The sequence below is a fragment of the Gopherus evgoodei genome, chromosome 7, assembly GCF_007399415.2.
Source record: "Gopherus evgoodei ecotype Sinaloan lineage chromosome 7, rGopEvg1_v1.p, whole genome shotgun sequence".
NCBI lineage: Eukaryota > Metazoa > Chordata > Testudines > Testudinidae > Gopherus > Gopherus evgoodei.
Window position 1 is genome coordinate 110,405,168 of NC_044328.1, and position 23,303 is coordinate 110,428,470.

General features: G+C 41.6%; 1 protein-coding gene across 1 annotated transcript in view; it reads left to right on the forward strand.

The window, feature by feature from the left end:
• The first annotated feature begins 393 nt into the window (after positions 1-393).
• Positions 394-23,303, forward strand: part of LOC115655451 (netrin-4-like) — a 64,223-nt gene continuing 41,313 nt past the window's right edge. Inside the window, exons 1-3 of the mRNA XM_030570898.1 lie at positions 394-866; positions 8,694-9,235; positions 22,608-22,871. Coding sequence (XP_030426758.1) covers positions 800-866; positions 8,694-9,235; positions 22,608-22,871 — 873 coding nt within the window. The 5' untranslated portion in view covers positions 394-799. The remainder of the gene's footprint in view (positions 867-8,693; positions 9,236-22,607; positions 22,872-23,303) is intronic.

A 23,303-nucleotide genomic window follows, 5' to 3' on the forward strand; every position in this document is an offset into this window, starting at 1 on the left:
AGTCCCAGGAGAAAAGAAGAACAGTAAAGGGGAGCAATCGATTGTGTGTGCATTGACACCAGTGGTGACTTCATTATTATCCTTTGAGGACCAATCTGTGAGGCCAGCCCCTTGGTAGAAAAGTGAGAGCAGGGACAGCAAGGGGGTGTGTGAGAAAGAGAGAGAGAGAGAGAGAGTCATTGTCCGATCATCTCTCAGAAAGAAAAGCAAACTTGATTCTTCCTATGACCCTCTGCCTCAGGGAGCAAAAGGGAAGAGGGCACTGTCTAGGACAAAATTCATAACAAAGCAAGGTTTTAGTGGTGCATGGCCCCTAATTACATCCCCATTAGCAGCAGAGGGAGGGGGCGTAGGGAGGGGATAAGGGGGGCGGGGGACCCAAGAATCAAAGACCGCAAATGAAAGTGAAAGATTAAAATAGCAAGTAAAATAACTGTATAGTATCAGATCTGACCGGAGACCTGAGCTTTGCTTCGCTTCCTCAGTGATGGTTTGTCTCCCGGCTGTGTCAGAGATGTGAATTTCACCTACTTTCTGGATGCAAAGGGGTAACATCTACCCATTCCTTTATTTATTTGGAAGTAATGTGGGTCACACACAGAGAAGCCATCTGAGACCTGGAAAGCTGTCTGGATTGAAAATAAAACAAGAAGAATGAGACACCAGCCAGGATCCCTGCCTTGAGAGGAAGGTGAAGAAAGAAAGAAAGAAAGAAAGAAAGAACATTCAGACACCAAACCTGTAGATTTATGACATTCTTTTTGCTCCACTAAGGACAGATATTTTTCCCCTTACGGACATGCAGCATAAAGGCATCATGCTGATTGTGTTCTTGGAGTACTTTGTTTCTGGTCTTGGTGAGGCAGGTAAGCAAAAATCAGTCAGTATTGTCAGTCATGGGACAGTTAAACCTAACTTTAAAAAAAAATAAAAAAAGAAGGGGACGGAAGGAGGGAAAGCAGATATTTAAAGTCTCTTAGTAAGGTTCTTTCTTCAAGGAATCTGGGCTAACCAATATATATATATTTCCTTCCTCTTATATACCTCATTCTGCTTTCCTATGAATTAAAATAGGATGTGCAATTTATCAGCTCATTTTATTACAAGAAAATAACATATTGTCTTTATTTATTGAAAGAAAGAAAGAGAAGAAAGAAAATTGGGTGGATAGGTGGGGAAGAATTGAGATATTCCAATAATTAATTTTGATAAGGGATACTATCTTCTTAAATAGGACAAGAGTCAGATGCCAGTTTCTTTAGATGGCACTGCTGAAAAGATCCGAACTATGTTACGGTTAGTTTTATTACAAAAATAATTAAAAGACAGCCATTCCATCTAGGAAATATTATTGCTACTGTATAAGGATAGACCATTCACTCAAGTTTCTTCTTACTTTGATCAGGATTTGATGAGCAAGGTTAAATTAAAATGGTTAATGTTTGAAAATCAGTAGGACTAGGACCAATGCATAGCAGCTGGACATTTTTCATATTTGATTAAACTGCACTGGTATTTACATAGGATTCTAAAAATATCTCGATTATGATAAAGAATGGCTCCCCTGAGGGCATGGAAGCTGGGCATTGGAGTGGAAGAACAGCTTTTTCTGCCATGGTTTAATACATCTTTAAGGTTGAAAGGATGATAAAAAACAGGATGGACTATGATGAACTATGCTGATCAGATCAGAAAAATATTAAAAACAGTATTGATAAAACAGGAGATGAGCCAGTGTGTTGGTTCATGTGTCTTTTTCATCAGGGAATTGACTTAGGATCTCTCTTTCTCTCTTTAGAGAAGGTTTAAATTTCACTTGCATGTCCAGAGTATTGCATTGATAACATCATTTTCCATACAGTGTCTTGAAAGATAATTACATTTTCTGCTTTCTGCCTCTCTCCATTAAAATCAGGGGCAGACAAGGTTGCTTCAATACAGGTTATTCATTCTTTGACTAGACTATATTTTATATATGATTAGACATTTGATTTCCATTACTGCAAAAAAAATTAAGGTAAAAAGAACTGAAATCACAGTAACCAGAGAAATATTCTCCTACATCACACAGAGGTTTATCTTCAATCAGATCAGAGTCTGGCTATCCCAGCATTATAGGGAAAGGCTATAGGGAGTGGCGTGCACAGTATCCCCCATCATGTATTTACACATCCAACCCCTTAGTCTCTCATCCAAGGCAACAGCTAGTTTCCCTGCTTGAGACTATCCCAGCAGCACACACGGGATGTGTACAGAAATTTCATTTGTCGAGCTATTGGTACCACTTGGGAAATATATAGTTAAAAATGAATTTAGGGGAAAATCTATCGTAAATGCAGCTGAAATTTGCCTTGTGTAAGGTTTGCAAAGCCGGAGTGAATTTTTAATGAGCCACAGCATGAAGCAGGTTGCTCAGAAAGTCTGAAATGGTTTGTTTTTTTTCTGTATTGACTTACACACACAGAGAGTAAGGGTGTAGGACCTAGTGGTTAAAGACAAAACAGATCTAGCATTGCTCTGAAGGTTGAAGATTGGTCAATCTGAAAAGTCATGATGTTTTAAAAAAGACTCACATGCTGTTTATTCAGATAATTGATCAAAATATGGTACAATAAACTCCCCTCTCAGCCTTGGAGTTGGTCCCTCCTGGCCAGAATTGAAGCACCCTGATGATATATATGTGGGATGCCTCCGCCAGTGCATGGCCTCTTAGGCCATTAAAGGTAATATAAGAGGGTAAAAAGGTGAGGGTGAAATTGAGGGTGTCACTGATTTTGAAATTTGAAACTCATGCTCTCTCTTGCCTTAATTCAGTTAAACTCAGGGCCTTATTCCCTTTGCACACCATTGCCGAGCTCTGAAAAGTGTCCTGAGTTGGGGGTCAGTTTGAAAGGCTGGCAGGAGCTCACGCTCTTAGGTCCTGATCTGCCAGCAATCTGCCCTCCCTCTAGAGAGTGTGTGGTTCTTCATGGCTGCGTTCCTAATGGCAGCTCTCCAAAAGGGGGCGTGGGTTGGCCAAAAATGGCCATTGGTAGCACAAAGCTTAAAATCAGATGTGTTTTCTTTTTGAAACAAAATTGACATTGGATAATTACTTGTCAGACTTTCACTAAGTAACGCCAAGTAGCACAGATTTTTGCTTATTCTGCTTTTGCCAATGGGCACTAGTGGCTTAACTTAGCAGAGTGGCTTGGCTTCCTTGGGATCTGTGAGTATCCAGCACCCCTGAAAATCAGGCCAGCGGTGTTCAATATAATTGAGACTGTAGGAGGGATTTAGACAAACAGAATGGAATTGGTCGAGCTGGCATTTGGCCAGGACATTGGGTCTAAGACTCTGATACTCTGTCACATGCTATGTGATCTTTAACCTCCCGCTGGTGTGCCACACCCCTCATGTGGAGTGGGACGGCCCATAGGAGTGGAGACAGTTTAGTCACCACGGCTCATTCAGTCTTTGGCCTCTCAGGTAGAAAGGGGGGACTGTTAGTGCCAACTGTGAGAGAGGTTTTTGTGACGTGAATATCTAGCCACTAGTAAATGGACTGAGACCCACCAAACTCATCACAGTGGCCATTGACCAGCCAACAAATGCTAAAATGTTTTGGTTGCTACCAATGGGAAGCTAAGGGCTCCATAGCTCATTACTAAACCCTAGAGACAGTGTTCTGCCCACAGCTAGCATATTTACAATTTTTCAGCTACTAAGAGGACAGGTAAACAGAGTAAAACAAGTGAAATCCGCATGCACACACCCCCAGTGTGAAATTGGCTTATCGTAAAATTAGTTGTAGTGAAACTCCACCAAAACTAGAGAAAGTCTGGGACAACCCCAGATTTTTAGGGTGTCCAAAATATGGATCAGAACTTCGTGATTTGAACACACTGAAGACATTTAAAACACTGTTTCATGGTTCTCTATATTGACAAGAAATAAAGAACCTGATCCAAATCCCACTGGAGTCAATGGGCATCTTTTTATTCCCAGCATTGGGCTTTAGATCAGATCCTAAATGAGTGGCTTGGTGCCATTTCTTCTGTTTAGGCCTCTAGAGAGGGTGAAAAATGCACTTTTCAATATTTAATATGGCTTCAGTTAACATTTGTCAGGCTCTGATGCCTAATGGGGGTTTGACGTTAGTCATCGCTGCCTGAACAGTTGTCTAGCATGTCCTTTCAGCCATGCGACCCATCTCCAATTGAATGGCTCACTAACCATCAGACAGAGACTGTCATTTGCCAGCCGCACTCCACAAACTGCTGCCTCACTGCACAGCATTTAGGGAAGCAACAAATAAAATAAATAAATAAATAAATAAATAAACAAACAGCCTCGTTTATTGGGCCAAGCCATCCAGCACAGGAGCCAGAGTTAATCAACCTGAGTAACAGCCAGCACCCATGCGCTGTTCTGAAGGTTTAGCCTCCTATAAATTATTCAGTGAGCCCCTCCTGGCATTCGGGGGAAGTTGCTGCCTGCCTGGCCGCTGTTTCCCTTCTTCAGCAGTGCCCTTGCCATTCTGACTCCCCATTTCAGATCACAGCCATGAAACAACTGAGTGATGTGTTACTGGGAGGCCGAGCAAGCTCCTGCAGATTGATTTCTTTAAATGCAAAGCTCTTAATCGACTGCAGAACATTTTTCCTCTCCCTCCTTCCCTCAAACACCCCTCCACTAATTTGCAGTTTGTGCTCTCCTTTTTCCTAATGACACAGCAGTTCAGACAGGAATTGTATATGATGTTGCTGCATTAGCAGGCAGAGCAGATAAACTTCCATGTCACTGCTGATCAGAAGGACAACTGCATTCTCTCTCACTTTCCATGTGCCATTAAATACAGTTAGAACATTCAAATAGCCCACCAACAGGAACTAAAAGAAACAGCAGTTTCCTGTCCAAAACTTTCTGGTCTTTACTTTCACCCATTCTTGTCTCCATGATTTCTTCCATGCTGTTTCTTATAGTTAGAATTCCCTCATTCCCTTTCCTTGGGTACCAAATGATTTGTGTCCTCCTTCAAATCTTTGCTGCTGTATACTCTGTGAAGGCTCTCCATGATGATCCACCAAAGAGAGACAGATGTCCACACACCTTTATAGATTGACCTTCCTCTAGTCATGATATATTACATCTCAATGGTATTTTTAACTCAAGGCCTGATCCTGAGAAGTGCTAAAGGCCCTTAACTCCAGTTATGGCCAATACAAACTGAAGGCTTTCAGCATGATATTGGTAGGACCAGTCCAATGTCCACTCTTTGGAACCAGAGACAATGTCTTCTGCTCTGGTTTGTACAGCACTGACCACATTGAGAGGATAATATCTGATCCATTTTAAACACAGAAACTGAATACAGGAACAACCATATTTTCCATTTCTACAATGTCTTTCACCCAAGGGTCTCAGAGCTCATTAATGAAATCTCACAAGACAGAGACCAGACATTAACAAGCTGGGCTAGGTAAAATAAGGAAATTCAGATACCAAAATGCCATGAAAAGATATTCTCAAAGCATTGCAGCCTGAGAGCCTTAAAATTCTACCTCATCTGCCAGAAGTGAGGGTTTTTTTAAAAAAAAGGAACTCAGTGTTATTCAATGGAACTCACCCTGCAGAGCAGTTGGAATTGTAAGGCTTCAGGACTGCAGCAACAAGGCCGAAACCAGGAAGCGCTAGACACCTTGTCCAGGTGTCTGAACTCAGGAGATCTCTAAGCCTTTTTCTAGAAAAAGAGACATTCAGACAAACTTTCAGATTAAGCTTTTGAACCTTGATGTTCTCGCATAGCCATACAATACATAGATGCAATTCAAAGTGACAAGCTGATAACTTGAGAGCAAATATATCAAAACTGTGGCCGGCCAGTCAGAGCAGTTGTTGGCCAACCAAGGACGCTGGTCACCAATGGGGTTCTACTGTACTAATGGGGGAAAAAGTGTGTGTTGCAAACCTCAAGATGTATACAAAATTGTGGACTGTACAAAGTAAGCTAATTAAAATAAAAATTGTGGTGGAAACCTAATATTGCAGGATCCTCAATTTCCGCAATATCGCTAATTAAGTAGGACCTTACTCAGACGATGAGTCAGTGCAGCGGCATGCCTGAATGATGAGCCCCTGCCAGCTCTGTTCGAGGGATGAGTCATGGGATCAACTGAGGTTCCGGGCTTGTGCCCAGGGTGAGTCCTGGGACCTGAGAGAGCAGCTCTACTCTGGCTGCGGGTCCAATTCACAGGCAGTGCTCTGGCCAGTAATCCTTGGCCATAGGGACTTGTGAGCTGTATTCAGGGAATAACAAGCAGAGCCTGAGCCAGACTCCCAGCCAAGTAGCAGTAGGCAGAGCTAGTCACCCAGCCAGGACGTATTAATTATGGTTTGTGCCTGATTTCTGGTTTTCATTACAATACTCTTACAGTATTAGTTTGTAGAACTATTATCATCAGCAGCAGGCTGTGGAGCTCTGTTGACACACACATCTTTTAAAATTTTCGTAATTTTTCAGTTAATTTACTGCATCTTTAAGCTGCCAGACAGATAGCTTAGTCCCTCCGACTCCTAACTTTTAGCCTGTGATACACAAATATGAGACAAAATATGGGGCAAAGGTGCAAAGGGCAAGATCATGACAGGCCCTCGCTCAACAATGCAGTGTTGGAGACATGTGCAAGAAGGCTCCAACAATCAGAGCTCCAGCAGGCTTGAGGGACTGCTTGTTCCTGCTTCTCAAGGTTGATGGGGCACGGCTGGGCCTTTGTCCTGCCCCCTCTTTGCACTAGTCTGCATAGTACGGCCAGCACTTTGTGGGGAGCATTGGAACATATTGCACATATTCACGAGGCAGCCTCAAAGACACAGGTGCTGGAACTAGGGGTGCTGCAGCACTGCCTGACTTGAAGTGGCTTCCATTCAATACAGGATTTATAGTTTGGTTCAATGGCTCTCAGCACCCCCACTATAAAAACAGCTCCAGCAGCCCTGCCTAAAGAGACTGCCTGTGTGTCTGAGACACAATCTGTGTCCAGCACTGCTCTCGGACCAGTGACGATCCTCACCATTCGCTCCTGAGATCTGCAGCATAAATGCTACCATCTACCTCAAAATGAAGGACAGAAGAGAAACAAGGAGCAAAGCCATACGAGCTGGGCTCATTTTTTCCCCATAAATTGGACTTTATGGTTCAATACTTATAATTTCTATAGTTTTATAGGGCTAAATCCTCAGGTCTTTTCCCAGGTCTAACTTGACTTTAAAGGATGTTTTGCCTGAGTAAGACAGAATAAAAACTGAATGAGGATTTCAGGATTTGGCCCATAATTTGCTAAATCTTGAATTAACAGTTGATCTTTGAACTTCTTCTAGACTACTAAGCATTTAAGGCCATTCCAAGTTTCTCTGGAAGGGTCATTTCCTGTAGGACTTGTACAGAGTCCTAGGATTTGACTTTTGACCTCCCCTCGGATTAGATTTATGACCTTATAAGGTCAGACTCTAACTCCTTCTGGACTGTTAAGAAATGAAGACTGTGCCATATGTCATTAGAAAGGTGATTCTCCTTAGACTGATAATAAGGTCTTGGGACTGACCTATAACTTCAATGTCACAAGGTATTAATGATTTCCATATAGGAACTATAGAGATGAACAAATGTAGATATTAGGATTTTTTAGATTTCTTTTAATTTTCTTAGTTTCTAAAGAAATAAATATATAAACAGTAGACCTTGGTTTCTCAACATTTTGCCCAGCATTTGCAAACCTGGGTTGCCTGAAGTTCCTCACTTGACACTATATTTAGGTACTTAAATGAGGGAACTGATACTTCAGAGCTGCTAAAACCCCACAGTTCCAGGTGATGTTGATGCTCAACATCTGAAAATCAGGCCACTTGGGTGGAGCTGAAATATGGATGTAGGTACCTAAACTTAGGCACCCATGTGTGAAAATACTGGCCTTAATTTTGGGGGCAGGAATCATCATTTTGTTATATGTTTGTACAAAGCTCAGCACAATGGGGCTTCAATCCCTGATTGGAGCCTGTAGGCACTTTTGCAAACCAAATAATATACTATACAATACATGGACTGTACCTGTTCTGTAGGTGCATAGCTTCACTAGGGTACAATAAAAGCGAGATAACACAAGGGTTCTATCATTAAAGAGATATATAGATGTGTAATACTGGACAAGAGGGGTCACATTATCATCAGAAGAGATCAAGGCAGGATTTTCCAGTGCTCAGCACTGATCGCTGGGGCCAGGTTTTCAGAAGAGTTCAGTTCCCAGTTTGGCACCTAAAATAAGGCTAGATTCACCCAGAAACTAACCCTGTGGCAATTAGGTCACATTTTCTGAAGAGACCAGCATGCTCTATGCTGCGTTCTTTAAAAAAAAAATCTGTCCTCGTTGTGGTGCTGAATGTTCTGACAATTCTGTAGTGGTGTAGATGGACAAATGTCTCCATGATGGTTTACATTGTCAGAAGTTTGTATCTCCTTCCTAGGGAGACCAGATTCCTGATTTTATAGGGATAGTCCTGATTTTTGGGTCTTTTTCTTATATAAGTTCCTATTACCCCACACCCCGTCCTGATTTTTCACACTTGCTGTATGGTCACCCTACTCCTTCCCTATATTTAAATAACAAGAGTGGCCTGAGAAGTTCTGTTTAGTTTTGTTTCTTACTACTGTATTTCAGATCCAGTAAAGCTACGAACCTTCCGCTGCGATGGCCACTCCTGCAATCCTCCTGTAGGGAATCTAGCAACCGGCAGGACTCCAGTCTCTCTTACCACATGTGGGCAGAACAGCACAGAACTTTATTGCTTCTACCCAGACCAGCACCTCCTTCATTGGGCCTCCCAAGGCTGTGGGCAGCCCCGATGCACTAAATGCAATGCCAATCAGCCTGATAACTCCCACCTTCCCTCTGATATGACAGATGATTTCTTCCTAAATCCTGGCTCCTGGTGGCAGTCTGCACAAGGGGTACACAGGGAAGAAATCAGGCTGGACTTGGAAACAGCGTTCTACCTGACTCACGTCATAGTAGTGTTCAAGTCGCCACGCCCAGCTGCTATGGTACTGGAAAGGTCTCAGGACAATGGCCAGACGTGGAGATCCTACAAATATTTTTCCGCCAACTGTACAGCAACGTTTGGGCTTCAAGATGATCTTATTGAAGAGGGGTCTCTGTGCACTTCCAGGTATTCAGATGCAGTGCCTTGCACTAGAGGTGAGGTAAGTGATAACTGACATTTGGACCATATTTAGAGGGTCAGTTAAAAACTGGCTAAAAATCAGAGACAACGTGTTGAAAGGGACACTGTCCAAATCAGTAAATAAAGGTAGGCACAACATTTAGGTTTTCCATTATGAAAATAAAAGAGGAGGTGATGGGAAAACGAAGGGAAAGTTTCAGTAAAAGAAAGGAAATACAAATGCTTTCATGGGTTTTTTTAGGTCAGTCAAATCATCTTTAATGTAAACAGTCACTTTCAGTGTTGCCACATACAATATTTTGCTAGTGCCTGAGGATTAGGAAGTGAAACTGTTTAAAAACAGGACGTGAAACTGACCAACCTAGTTTCATTGTCTAAGCTGAGTGAAGTTAGGGGGAAAATGGGAAACTAGCATAAATACTGAACAGTAAATTAGATTTGTAAAACTTGTTCTGTGTTAATCCTCTAAAGTGCCATTAGATAGAAAAGGAGATTATTTTAAAGAAATATACAGTATGTTTATACTGACAATGTCTCTTTAAAGAGGAGTTATTAATTATTTACTAATAAAATAGCTACTTCATATATAGAACTTTTTGTCCATCGATCTCAAAGCACTTCAGGTGGCAAGGGGGGTAATCATCTCCCCCATATCATTATTCACATTTTACAGACGGGGAACTAAGGCACAGAGAAGACAAGTGAGTTACTTAAGATCATGCAGCAGGTTTATGAGACAGCCGAGCTTAGAACCTAAATCTCTTAACTCCAACCAAGTCCAATGCCCTCTCCATTGGACTATACTGCCTCTCATATTATGTGAACAAACCTGAAGAAAAAGAGGACAGTTATACATGAATGGCTAGACATCTCCTGGGTTCACTTAGGAATATCTATGATTACAGCCATTTGAATAAGTGCCTCCAAGAGCCTTACTATATCTTCTCTAAGATCCTTTAGTGAGGTCATAGTCCTATTTATAGCATCACAATTGTAGTCATAGAAGTGATCATGCTGTCACAGATTTGGCATTGGGACTTCGCACATCCTCGCTTATTTTGCAGTGAAGAGATGCCCTGGTTTGCATAAAATGAAACTGTAGGAATTCCAGTGGTGCTTATTACATCACAGCTGCCTGAGGGGTTAAGGAATTATTATCCTTATTTTCAGACTGGGAAGCTGAGGCATAGAGGGGTGAAAGGTGAAATTCACCCCTGTGCATTGGCAGCATAAGACCTATACATATGGATGGTGCACGTATTGGAAATTTGTGGCAGCTGATTTGACTCCCAGACCGTCCTGCTGTTTGAGTTGTAGTTCTGCTAATTAGCGAATGTGATTTTTTAAATCATGAAATAAGGAAAGTGGCACTGCACTTAAGACAATGTACTTGTATGTTTTCCGTTTTGTTATTTCTTTTGCATCCATCAACATACTCTCTAAACACCTAATACTCATTTTGCATTGTTATAGCACCTTCTGATCAAGGCTCTTAGTACTTTACAAAATCTAATGCGTCACACCTCAGAACACATAAATGGCATTATCGCCATTTTACAGATAGAGAAACTGAGGTGTAGAAAGGCTAAATGATTTGCCCATGGTCGCACAGGAGGCTTCTCATAAAGTTAGGAGTAGAATCCAGGTGTCCTGAGTCACAGGCCTTAATTACAAACCATACTTCTTTCCCCTGCCTCTGTAACAAAAGCCCTGTCTCTGTAACACTTGACCTTGGAGAATATCATTAAGACCATGTATTGCTGCTAAATTAAATCTGAGATGTGGAGGGCAGAAAATCAGACAGTAAAAGCTTCATCCAACACAAGCCTCTGCACTGACACGTCAGTTTGTGTAGCAAAAAAGTTCAATTTATCATCTAGCCAATATTTTATATTATATATATATATATGCTGGAAATGTAGATTATTATTATTAATAATATATTTACATAGACCTTACAACCTTGAAGAGCCCAAATAGTTCTACAAACTGGTGAATGAAGTAAAAACAGATAGGATCACTTCACCCACCAAAGTTCAGCCACCTCTGCAATGAAATGTAGCAGGTATGTAGCAGCGCACAGCAACACAATGCAACATCCTCCCAGAGAACATGAAGAGGAATACTGATGTGCAGCAATAAAATTAGTCATCTTTCATTTATACGGCACCCAGAATCCCAAAGGATACTGAAGTTCTGGACAGACTTTATGAGGACTACTTAATTCACCATCATCACTGAAATATGGGTATGTCTGGGGTACAAATGCATTAGCTATTCTGAGCCAGGATCATGACAACAGATTTTTATTCTATTGAAACTGATGGACGGAGAGAGGGAGGCGGAATGTAGTTACCAAAAGTGAAAGTTGATCAGAACCATTGAGCTAACAGTCCTACTTTTACAAAAAGTGCCAGGGGATTTTTAATCATATGTAGTCAGAACCTCAGTTTTTACATCTTATTCTAAAGATGTCACCTATATCTGCACAGTGCCCCTAGGACACTGATTCAATACTGACTCAGAAGGAAGAGTGCCACCTGAGGAATCCCCAGGGCTATTTCCTGCAGCATCCTTTGTTTTCTTTGGAGCTCCCACATCCAGTTGCTGAAGCCAGCTTCGTGTGAGAGCTGGTGAACTCATAGCGCAAGGTGGTAACTTCTGAGAAATTATCTAACTTGTTCCCAACTGAAGGTACCAATTAATGTTCAGACGATTAAGATGCTACTGTTACCCCTTCTGACCTGAGCTGGTAGCCAATATTCAAAGTCTTGCAGGTTGTTTCTGTTAGGAGGAGAAATTGGTAATGGTGCCAGGGATTTCTTTGATGCAATCCTGCTTATTTACAAAGAATGCACACAAAGTCCTGTTTCCCTGAACACAGTACGAATCAAACAAGAGGAAACCATTTTTCCAAGCCTCTTTTTCCAGCCAGCACTGTACCCCAAAAGCTCTTTTTTACCTTTCTCTTGATCACATTACAAGTTCTTCTCTAGCTACCTTTGACTTTCTGTTGCCTTCTCTCTCTGTTTCTGTGATGTTTCTGGCTGCATGTGCTCACATATATACACACGCCTCCACCAAAGCAATATTCTGCCATCTGTGTTTGTATTCAACTGCCAGTGAAATCCCTCCATCCACATAGCTCTGCTCCTGGCCAGCCTTGCATGTGGCGTATGTTTTGGGCAGTGGCTCCTATTGGCTTCAGCTATTTTACTCCAAAAGGAGCTTAGTTGCTTCTTACATTTATCCTGAATGAAGGATGACTGTTACGCCCACCAGCTTCATCCAACCCCAGCACATATTTATGGAATAACATTTTTTAGAAGACTTGCTCACCTTCAGTAAAACATCTGTCTACAGTAATGCTTCTGTGTGGCATTATGCATCAGTATATTGAACTTTTTATTACTTGTCTATATGTCTACATTTCTAATGCACCACTCACTATTGTATGTAGGTACCAATACTAATATTATCGTTAGGGACAGATAATTTAACTGAAGATGTGGCCAAGGCAAAAGGTTAAAATTAATTCAATATTGCAGTCAGACTTTTGGTGTGCTCAGAAGCCTGGAAGTTCAGACACCATCTGGTGGAGATAAGGATGGGAATTCTAGAACCTGCACACTGACAGCACATGCATTCAAGGATGTGGGACATTAGGAGCACATTTTTAATAAACTAGAGCATCCGGAAATGAAAACAAATGTTCTTCTCTGTAGAATAATATGTTTGTATAAAAGGAAGGCATTAAGATGCAGGGTCTGTATCACAGTGTCCTACTTAAAGCCCCAGGAACTGATGATTAGAAATAAGACTCTATGATATTGGGTCTGAAGAGTATAAGTGAGTTTTATATCAAAGGCCCATCCATTTATGTGCGTGTCTGTGTGACAGATGACACCAATGAAGTGTGATATAACGAGCCCATTACTGGAATTCACTGGTGGGGGGGGAGGAGAGAGAAGAATTGTTTATGCCTGAATAAGGTAACTGGTTCCTAGGCAACATGTGAAATGTGCCTTGTTTGGAAGACTTGTACACTCTTCATTGTCTAAACCACGATGACCCCTTTGGATATGGAAATGCCCCGTGCTGCCTGTTTGTCAAAGATGTTGCTTTTAAGCTAACAGATTTTTAAGTATTCATATTAAAAAACCCACAGTGAGGGTCAAATGCAGACCTGGTGTAAGGGGGTGCAGCTCTGCTTCACAAGCACCAATTTGCTCAAGCATGGGGCAGAGCCATCACCATGGAGGCCCTGGGTCTCTGCCTCCTCTAACTGCAATGGAGCAACACTGCTAGAAAGCCCCTGGGTAGCTGCTACCCAGAGGAGGCTCTGCATCACATGGAGGAATCCTCTTAAAAGTCAGTGTGGACCAGTGCGGGGCCCAGGGTTATGTGCGCATAGCGTACCTGGACATACAGATCCCTGAGCCACAGAAGGCCTTGCTCAGAGTTCAGAAAGAAGAGGACAGTGCTGCAAACGGGTGGGAAGAGGGATATCCATGCACAATATTTGCTCAGTCCTTTCTCAGGCAAAACTCTTAATGACTACAATGATAGTTTTTCCTGATTAGGGACAGAGAGGTCAGGGCTGCAAGATTTGGACCCACTGCTTATTCCTCCCACTTGACACCATAATCTACTTGAGGCATCACAACGATTAGCGAACTGACAATGTTAAGGGCTCCACAGAGGGATAAGCAGCAGGACCAGGTGATCTCTTAAGCAGGGCCAGCCTTAGGGAAAATGACACTCTGGGCAAACTTGCATTTTGGTGCCCCTTTAAGCAGGGAAAACTATTTTCAAGCAAATGCCCTTAAATAAAAGATGGAAGAGCCTTCTCTTTAACTGCAATATGTGGATATGTTAATAATTTACAAGATTTTCAATGAGGCATCAGCAGCTATTTAAGGGTCTGATTCAACAAAGCATTGACGTCAATGACAAATGGGATTGCTCATCTTTCTGTCAGATCAAGCCCCCTAATAGCTGAGGTGCTAGGGACAGAGTCAAATGGTCTAGTGAAATGTCCAGGAGATCTGCAGCAGGCATAGCAAACAGACCTGAGCGTGATCCGTGGATTCTTCCAACTTCCAGCTGGAAAGGATTCGACGAGGGATTAGTCACTTTTGAAGGGCAAGTGCTCAAATGTTATGACTAGGGCTGTCTGTTCAGCATTTAGTTTAACTTGAGCTGTAGAGGAGAGAAAATGCAGAGGCATATTGACGGGAAGCAGTTAATGCCAGCAGAATAAACAAGCGGATAACACTGCTAGACTTCACTTCTCTGGAGGACAAGCTTAAAGAGACTGGGGATTGTGTCTCACGGTGACTTGAACCTGGAAGGAACAATTGGGGCAGAGATGGGACAGTCTGGGGGCCTGCCTCCCTGTTATATGAACTGCAGAGAGCCAGGTTTATAATGAGCCATGTCAGGGATATTTGTTTGGCACCTTGTAAACTAGCCAGAAAAAGACATTGTTTTTCTAGCATTATTTCTGCACTTCCTGACATGCTGGGCAGCAGATACCAAATAGATTTCTCATCCTCATGCTGTTATATAAAAGCTTGGAGAAGCTGCCACTTCTTTTTTCAAGTCTTGATTGAGAAAAAATCTATTTGTATGAGAAGTTATTAGCCTGGTGGATAACTTCATGGTTTTTGTTTTTAACTCCATGGAGAAGATAATTTACTAATTGCTCTGTGGTTTTCTATGTATTACTATAATCACCAAGACAGTGGCAGCTTAGATTTCCATTAGATCTCTGTTCTGCAGATTGGTTCTTCGGAAATCTTTCAAGGAGCTTTGCATAGGAAAGTGGCGTTGGTGATGGGCAATGGCGCCTTTCCCATCAGAATCCGGCCTAGGTCATCAGATCCAATCTAATCACGACTGGACGTTGTTACTTTTTGATTGCTGTTCAGCAGCCAGTGTGAATGAGTTTCATTGTTCTCAGTCCAGTTCCTAGCAGACTGGAGTCCATATCACAGAACCCATCACACTGGTGTTTGCAGTTTGGGTTTCAGAAAACACTCATTGCCTCATGAGGAAACATCATGTTGTGTTGCAGTGTGATGGCCTTATGGAAAAGGCCTCAGGTCCTGACGATCCCATTGCAAGATCATGATGTTGTATAGGCCTGGGGCAAGTTTTGGGACATTTCAATTATCCTGCATTCCTTCCCTGCAGGATGTGGGACTGATTTGAAGAAACTGGGATGATCCTGCCAAACATGGGACAAGTGCTAATTCAACACTACTTGACACCTTGCTGGTAGTCTCAGCAGAAGAGCCAAAGACAAAATGGATCACGGAGACTAAACCTCACCTCTGTTCATTCTCACTGCCTATCTTTAGAACTCCTCTATTTCTGCTACATTCTTTTTGAGAAGGGGGACTGGAACTGAACATAGTATTCTAGATGATGGCACAGCATTGCTTTATATAATGAAATTATATTATTATATCTAAACCACAAAAGTTTGGGCGGGGGGAGAAGGAAGGGAGTTAATTGACATTTCAGTATTGTCTGTCTCTAACCTTCATACAATTATAGAAGATAAGTGCTGGAAGAAACCTCAGGAGGTCATCTAGTCCAACCCCTGCTCAAAGCAGGACCAACCCCAACTAAATCATCCCAACCAGGGCTTTGTCAAGCCGGGCTTAAAAACCTTTAAGGATGGAGATTCCACCACCTCCCCAGGTAACCCATTCCAGTGCTTCACCACCCTCCCAGTTAAATAGTTTTTCCTTCATCACACAGGGTCCTTTCCCATTGCCTTCTGACCTCTAAGCAATAAATAATTCCTCTAAGACTGTGCATTACTCCACCACCAACCAGCAACAGCAACCACCAGCAGCAGACCGCTGCTCTGACATACTGTTTGGATTGCCCTGCATAGGTATGATCCTTAGACTCCTGGCTAATTGCTATTGTGGCCCAAAATTTGGGTATTCCTTCCATAGTGCTTTTTAATTGTTATCAAATGGAATGTAACACTTTGTGGAATGGGGATAGTAGCTTGTGGTACTCAAAAATATTCTCATGAGATGAATTTAGGAGAAATGTTTTGGATATTCTAAATCCAAAAGGGGCCACCATACTGATGAGAAGGCTGGATGTTGAATGGAAAATTTGATCACTGAGATTGCCAACGGCAAATGTCAGTTGAAGAGGTATCAGCTCCCCACTGCACTGGAAGCATAGAACTAACCCAAGATGTCACTTTGTAGCTGGGTTTAACTGGATCATAGGTGCAAAACAAAAATTAAATGCATAGATTTTTCTTTAATAAATTGCCATATTCTGTTTTTTAATTGCTCCATAGTTTTACTGTCCATAGTGAGAGGATGGAAATGCAGTGGATTTGGAGCAAACCTGTTCCGTGAATCAATGAGATGCTCAGATAGCTAAAAAGAAAAGTGGAATTTCTGTGTGTTTCTAATGATGTTCTGAAACAGCACAAAGATTACTCTTGCACTGCAGGATGGAATAATGCATTTGGCACTGTCGTTCCATTAGACTGATCATATAACATCTATTAAAGGGCAGGAAAATTTGAGAGCTGAAAATGCTTATTACACCCTTCAAAACTAAATCAACTTGCAAGCAACCTACTACTGAAGAACATTTTGGATTGATGGAAGTTTTTATTATGGCTTCTTTGTGATGGGCATGCTTTGAGTGCAGGGACATTATTGTCGTCATTAAGCCAATTGCATGCAACGTGATCGGCATATCTTAGCAATGATTTGCAATATCCATTTTTTGTTCTGTACAAGGATCTTCTTTTGTAAGAGAGCATGCATAGGAACTGCCCTGCACGCGTGACTCCTATTCCTTGACCTGAGGCTATGAGGGGAGCTTTTGTTGTGTCCACATCTTTTCTGACTACTGCAGGCTGGGAGATCATGTTAAAAAAACAAAATTATCTGCCTCAGGAGTGGAGAAGCAAAACACGGATTCAGTGAATGGCAAGAAATCAAAAATCTGAGTCATTGTCTCTGGAATGAAGATGACCCTCTTGATTGGAGATAAAATATCATCCACTACAATGCTGTGCCAGCTGGTGAACAGAAAAACACATTCCCTAAAGATGGCTGTCTTGATTAGTTTTGAACTGGATTCTGCTAACTTCCTGACTATTAGGATGGTCAGCGGAGACCAGGATAATTAGGGTGACCAGACAGCAAGTGTGAAAAATTGGGATGGGGTGGAGGGGTAATAATCACCTATATAAGACAAAGCCCCAAATATAGGGCCTGTCTCTATAAAATCAGGGCATCTGGTCACCCTAAGGATAATGTACATCTTTATGAATCATGGCTGAATGATGAAAATTAGAAGTGAGAGTGGGAGTGGGAGGGGGAACTAAGGTGACAAATGGGCATTTGATAGCAGATCTGCACTTAAGCCTGAAAATCCTTACTAAGCTTTCAGATGCAATTTCAGTTTCTGGTCATAAAGGTAACTCAGGACTTGTGATCTATTTCCATAAGATGTTGAGAGCCTCTAATGAGATGCTGAGAGCCCTCAACTCATCAAATTTGGTGGAAAATGGGAGTTGCTCAGCATTTATCAGGGTGGGATCTGTAATAAGCATTGAGAAGAGGACTCTGTCCTTTAGATATAGAATATCAGGGTTAGAAGGGACCTGGGGAGGGCATCTAGTCCAACCCCCAGACATATCTTTGCTCCAATTCTCTAAATGGCCCCCTCAAGGATTGAATTCACAATGCTGGGTTTAGAAGGCCAATGCTCAAACCACTGAGTTATCCCTCCCCCACAGACAACTCTCACTAAACCTACACTCTAGTGTTGGGGAAAGGTACTCAAAACTTTAGGGCAGAAAGGCTTAGATACCACGGTGATGGATTTAAATAGAATACAATATCCTAATGATAAATGTCACGTACTGGGAAGCCATCTTTGAATCATCCCGATCAAGAGTTGGCATCATAATAATATGAACAACACAATTATTCATTTATGAGAGTCTCCTGACCTTTTCCCAGGAACGTTGTCGGGATGCCAAACTTAAAACTGACCCAGGGAAAGCTAATAAACAAATCAATTTTTCCGCAAGGTACACAAAATGTAAAAGTCAAATGTCTCTTTGTACGACAAGAATCTGCCTCCTACAATTCAGCACAGACATTATTTAGATGGCCACCTTTTAAAAAATAATAAGTTAAAATTAATATTTTTCATTTAATCTTCCTTGGGGAATCTCAAAGCACTTTACACACATTAATGAATTAATCCCCTCACCCTCCTGTAAAGGAGCTAAGTGTTCTTATCCCCATTTTACCAATGGATAAACTGAGGCAGGCAGTGATCGAGGTCACTGATGTCACTGGGAAAGTTCCCATGGATTTAAATAGGGGCAGTCTCTAAGTGACTTGCCTAAGGCCAGGCAGGATGTCTATGTTAGGGATCTGAATCAAACCCAGATCTCCTTTTCTTTAGCCACAAGAACACCTTGCCTCTTTTTTTGTAGTTACTCATACCACATGAAATGAGTAACTAATTGAAATGACTTTAGTGTTGTCCTAAGTCACTAAAAAAATCTATATAGAGCACACAAGCGATATACACAATCATTGGATATATTCGACTTCTAACTAGGGAAGTGTTCCTTCTGATGGAATGAAAACAAACAAATACAATTTTATCATCTCTTTTTTTAGCAAAACCATTTTTAGTAGACTGTTGTATTTATTATGAAATTATCCCTGGAAGCATATATCAGATGGGATGTCAGATCCCACCTGATAAATACCAGTATTTTATATTATGCCTACTCACCTTCATCATAACGTATATAAAAAACAATTGATCAACTAATGATAAAACAATAATAAAATGTAAGCAGGGTCAGGAAAAAATAATAATAATAATAGGCAACAAAGAAACAGTAATTACACTACACAATTATAAGTGTCTAGCAGATTTTATCTTCAGGGTTTCAAGGACCCTGGTTCTCCTCCGGGGAGTGTGATGGATTGAAGAATCTGAAACTCAGGCTGTGTGTACACTAGAGAAATTTGCACTGGTGTAGCTAAACAGAATCAAACACTAATGTAGGTGTGCTCCACCAGTGCAAAATGGGGCATGCATTCAGGTGACTCACTGCAGACACCTGTGCAAACCTTTAATGGCACACTGCACCAGTGTAAAGCAAGACTTGCTTTTCTTTGACTTACTGCAGAATAAGTCACACCAGTTCAAACTCCACTTTGCATTAGTGCAACATGTCTACACTAGCACTCTGGTGCAAATTTCCCTAGCGTGGAAGGGGCCTTCAGTTTCTGTGATTCTTGTAATAGTGAAGGCTAGCAAGGAGCTAGTGATTGCTGAGCCTGGGAAGAACATATACATGAGTTCACTTGTGTTATGTCCCTGGAATTAGGTTTTAATGTTGTAAAAATCTTTCTTTGGGAAAGACTGGGATAAACGACTCTAATCTCTCCATTGATCTTATTCTAAAAAGCAGAAGTACATCATGAATTAATCATGTGAGCAAATTCCTGTGTCTCAAATGGAACAGAATATTGCTGTTCCAGAACTGGAGGCTATAGGACTTCCAAGGCTATTAACATCTCTGCTGATGGGTAGGTACTCGAAGCTCTAAGAGGATTTGGAAATGTCAAAGCAACTCCCCTAAAGAGATGCAAGGCCTGAAAGGAAAATATTTGCAAAACAATAAATCCATAAGGAGTCCAAGTATTTTCCAAGCTGGCAGGTTAAGAAACAAAATGCAAAACACCTTCATGACAGCAGGCAGAACAGTAGTGAGAGCTTCGCACTCTGTAGCCGTTCTTTCAGCCTAAAGAATTCACTGCTACATAGGATATCTATTAATATCTGGAGAGGATGGGCAATTAACTGGATACCCAAATCACTTATCACCACCTGAAAAATGTGGCTTACACTAATATATAAAAGATTTCTAATATTATACTACACCGGGCCAGATGTATTGCTAGCATATGACAATGCACTTCTATTTCTCTCAGATTTAAATATGATTCAAGATATATAATAGTAAAATACTGCTTTGAACCTTCCATAGTACTTTTCTATTGAAAATCCCAAATCTTTGCACAAACATTATTGAATTAAACTTCACAGTCTACCTTGTGATGTAGATCAGTATTATGATCCCGCATTTTACAGAGATGGAATCTGAGGTACAGAGAGATTAAATGACTTGCCCATGGTTGTACAGGAGGTCAGTGACAGAGCTGGGACTAGAATCCAGATCTTCCAGCTCTTAAACCCATGCCAGTCAGTATTCCTCAGCTGACATGTCACAGTGCAAGATGCCACTAAAATATTTTTTTCTCAAACTTGTGGCCTCTCGGGTGTCCTGATGGCTTGATGGTAAGTATGAAGAATGGAGCTTGTACAGGGACGACAGACAGATTAAACAGACTGATCAACTTTTTGGGGCCTCGGCTCCCTTGTGCCAGTCTGAGAGATCCTCAGAAGGTTGTTTCAGGGCTTCATATGTTATTATTTATAACTTGCTTTGAGACACTTCATGTTGGAAGGCTCTATAGAAGTGTGAAGTATTATGTTTGCACATGGTATAATTAAGAACTAGGAGTGAATACACCAATATATTCCCACATGGCTCTATCAGTCTAAAAGTGTTGATCTTTGGATCAATCAGACTGGGTCATTTGCCCATGACTCCATTGATAAGTAAATACAGGATCCAGCTCTAAAGAGATTGGGTCATTGACCTATGGCTCCATTGATCAGGGGAATGTTGGGTCCATGGACTAAACAGAATGGGTCATTTGCTTATGGCTCCATTGATCAGGGGAATGTGGACATCTGGGCAGAAGGGACTAGGCTATTTTATCATGGCTCCATTGATCAGGAGAATGTAGGCACCTGAGTTGCACAGGCTGGGCAATCTGCCCATAGCTTCACTGAACAAGGGAATGTGGACATCTCTGGTCTGAGCAGACAGGGTCATTTGCAACTTTGTGGATGGCTCCGCAGAATAAAAGAAGAGAATTAAAAAAAAGGAAAGTTATAACATAGAAAACGCTGTGGAAAGGCATGAAATGTGCTGCTGGCACTGCAGCATAACTCTGTCAGGTGTAGGTCTGCTACTGAGTCAGGAAGCTGACTCTGTTATTTTAAGGGGGTTTATCTCCCATGTGCCATCGACACACAACAGAGTTATCTATTAGGCACGAACCACCGGCTCTTTTCTGGCCCCTGCAAACAAAAAGGAACGGAAGAAATATTTTACACACAGCAAGTATTTAAACTTGTCTGTCCACTAAAAAAGAAAATCCAGAGAGAAAGAGAGAGAGGGAATCCCTATGGAAACAAAGCTTTCACTCCAGGAATAGAGTTAGTCAGACAGAGACTGTCACTGCTCATAAAGAAGGGCCAAAGAACCCAGAGGACAAGTACCTCTGCTATGATGGCAAAACTCAGCCAGAGGAGAAAATAGCTCTCAAATCAGAGACAGCACATCTATAAAGGGAATCTAAGCCTGGGAACTAATGCAACCAGCTCTTAGTTCACTGTCACCCCTCTATCTCCACCACCCACCCTCACAATAAAAAGAAAAGACCCTGAAGTAAGGAACAGTCATAGTGGAATTGAAGCTCAAATAGAACATATTCCTGCAGCCTTTGTTAAACACAAAACCAGAGCCTTGATACCGAGAAAAAAAAAACTATTACTCCTTTGGGATTCTGCAATCTGTAACATGAATAGCCTCTCTCAGCGACATGGAAACTCCAAACAAACAATAACCTTGCCTCTTACATCCAGTAGCCATAGGATGCCTTTATTCCTGGATCTGAACCGTTGGAACACTATAGATTCTCTCTCTCTCTCTCTCTAGCCCCTCTTAATTAATAATTTGGCTCAGCCTTTAAAACAGTCTGCTTATCCTAATGTTTAACAGTGGTATGGCAAGCTATTTTCTGGTCATTAGTTTCGGGGATTGACTCATGATTCCTGGCTTCTATTTTCAGCTTTATCATAGACCAATTGTGTGGCTTTGAGCAGATCACCTTACCTCCTTGTGCCTCCGTTTACACTACTCTAGAATGGTGAGACTATCTACTTCACAGATAGTCTGAAAGTATTTTCTTAAAATGCTTTGAGATGCTCAGGTGGAAAGTGGTGTAGAAAGGTGGACAGTATTGTATTTACAATGCCAGTATTCCTTTGAGTTATCACAGTCCGCCACCACCTGGTGCCTCATACCCGTCAACCATGACTAAGGTTGTGATGAGCCTCCCAAATGGCAAATATTATTCTTTCCTGAGCATCCCGTTTGTCTGGGCTGCACATACAGGGGTGCTGCATCTCCTCAGGGATGTGTTTTCTGTTTGCCTCCTTAGGTGATCTATCGTGCCTTAACTCCAACCAACAAGATCGAAGACCCATATGGTCCTGAGGCCCAAGACCTCCTGAAACTCACCAACCTGCGCCTCCTTTTATTAAAAAGGCAGGAGTGTCCCTGCCAAGGCTTGGGATTGCTGGAGAAACCCCAGAGGTTTGCCCACTATGCTATCTATGATCTGATTGTCCGGGGGAGTTGCTTCTGTAACGGTCATGCAGAAGAATGCCAGCTTGCCAATGGGACAGGAAACACAGAGAACGTGGTGAGTTCTTGAAATTCACTAGTTTACTTCAATTTGTATTTGTTTGTGCTTCCTGAGTCAAACAGAGGCTTCTCCATAAGACCCTGTCCACCTTCACCAAAATAGTTTAAAATAGGGTACCACGGATAATCCACATCAATGAAACCTAAACCTGCTTCTTAGTATGGAAGGGGCTATATAACACTAACAGCTGTTCCAAAAATGATCTGTGTTAGAGATAGGCCTGAACCAAAATCTTGGATCTGAACATACCCACTCTTCTTGGAGATGTTTGAAATCTGAACTGGGATCCAGATCCAAATATAGTGGCTGATATTATACATCTTCTTGTATCTTAGCAGAGAGAAACTAAAACCTTGGACCCAAACACTGGCCGTGAAATTTTGGGATTTCAAAATCTGTTCTAGTTATCTATTTTAAATGACATAAGAA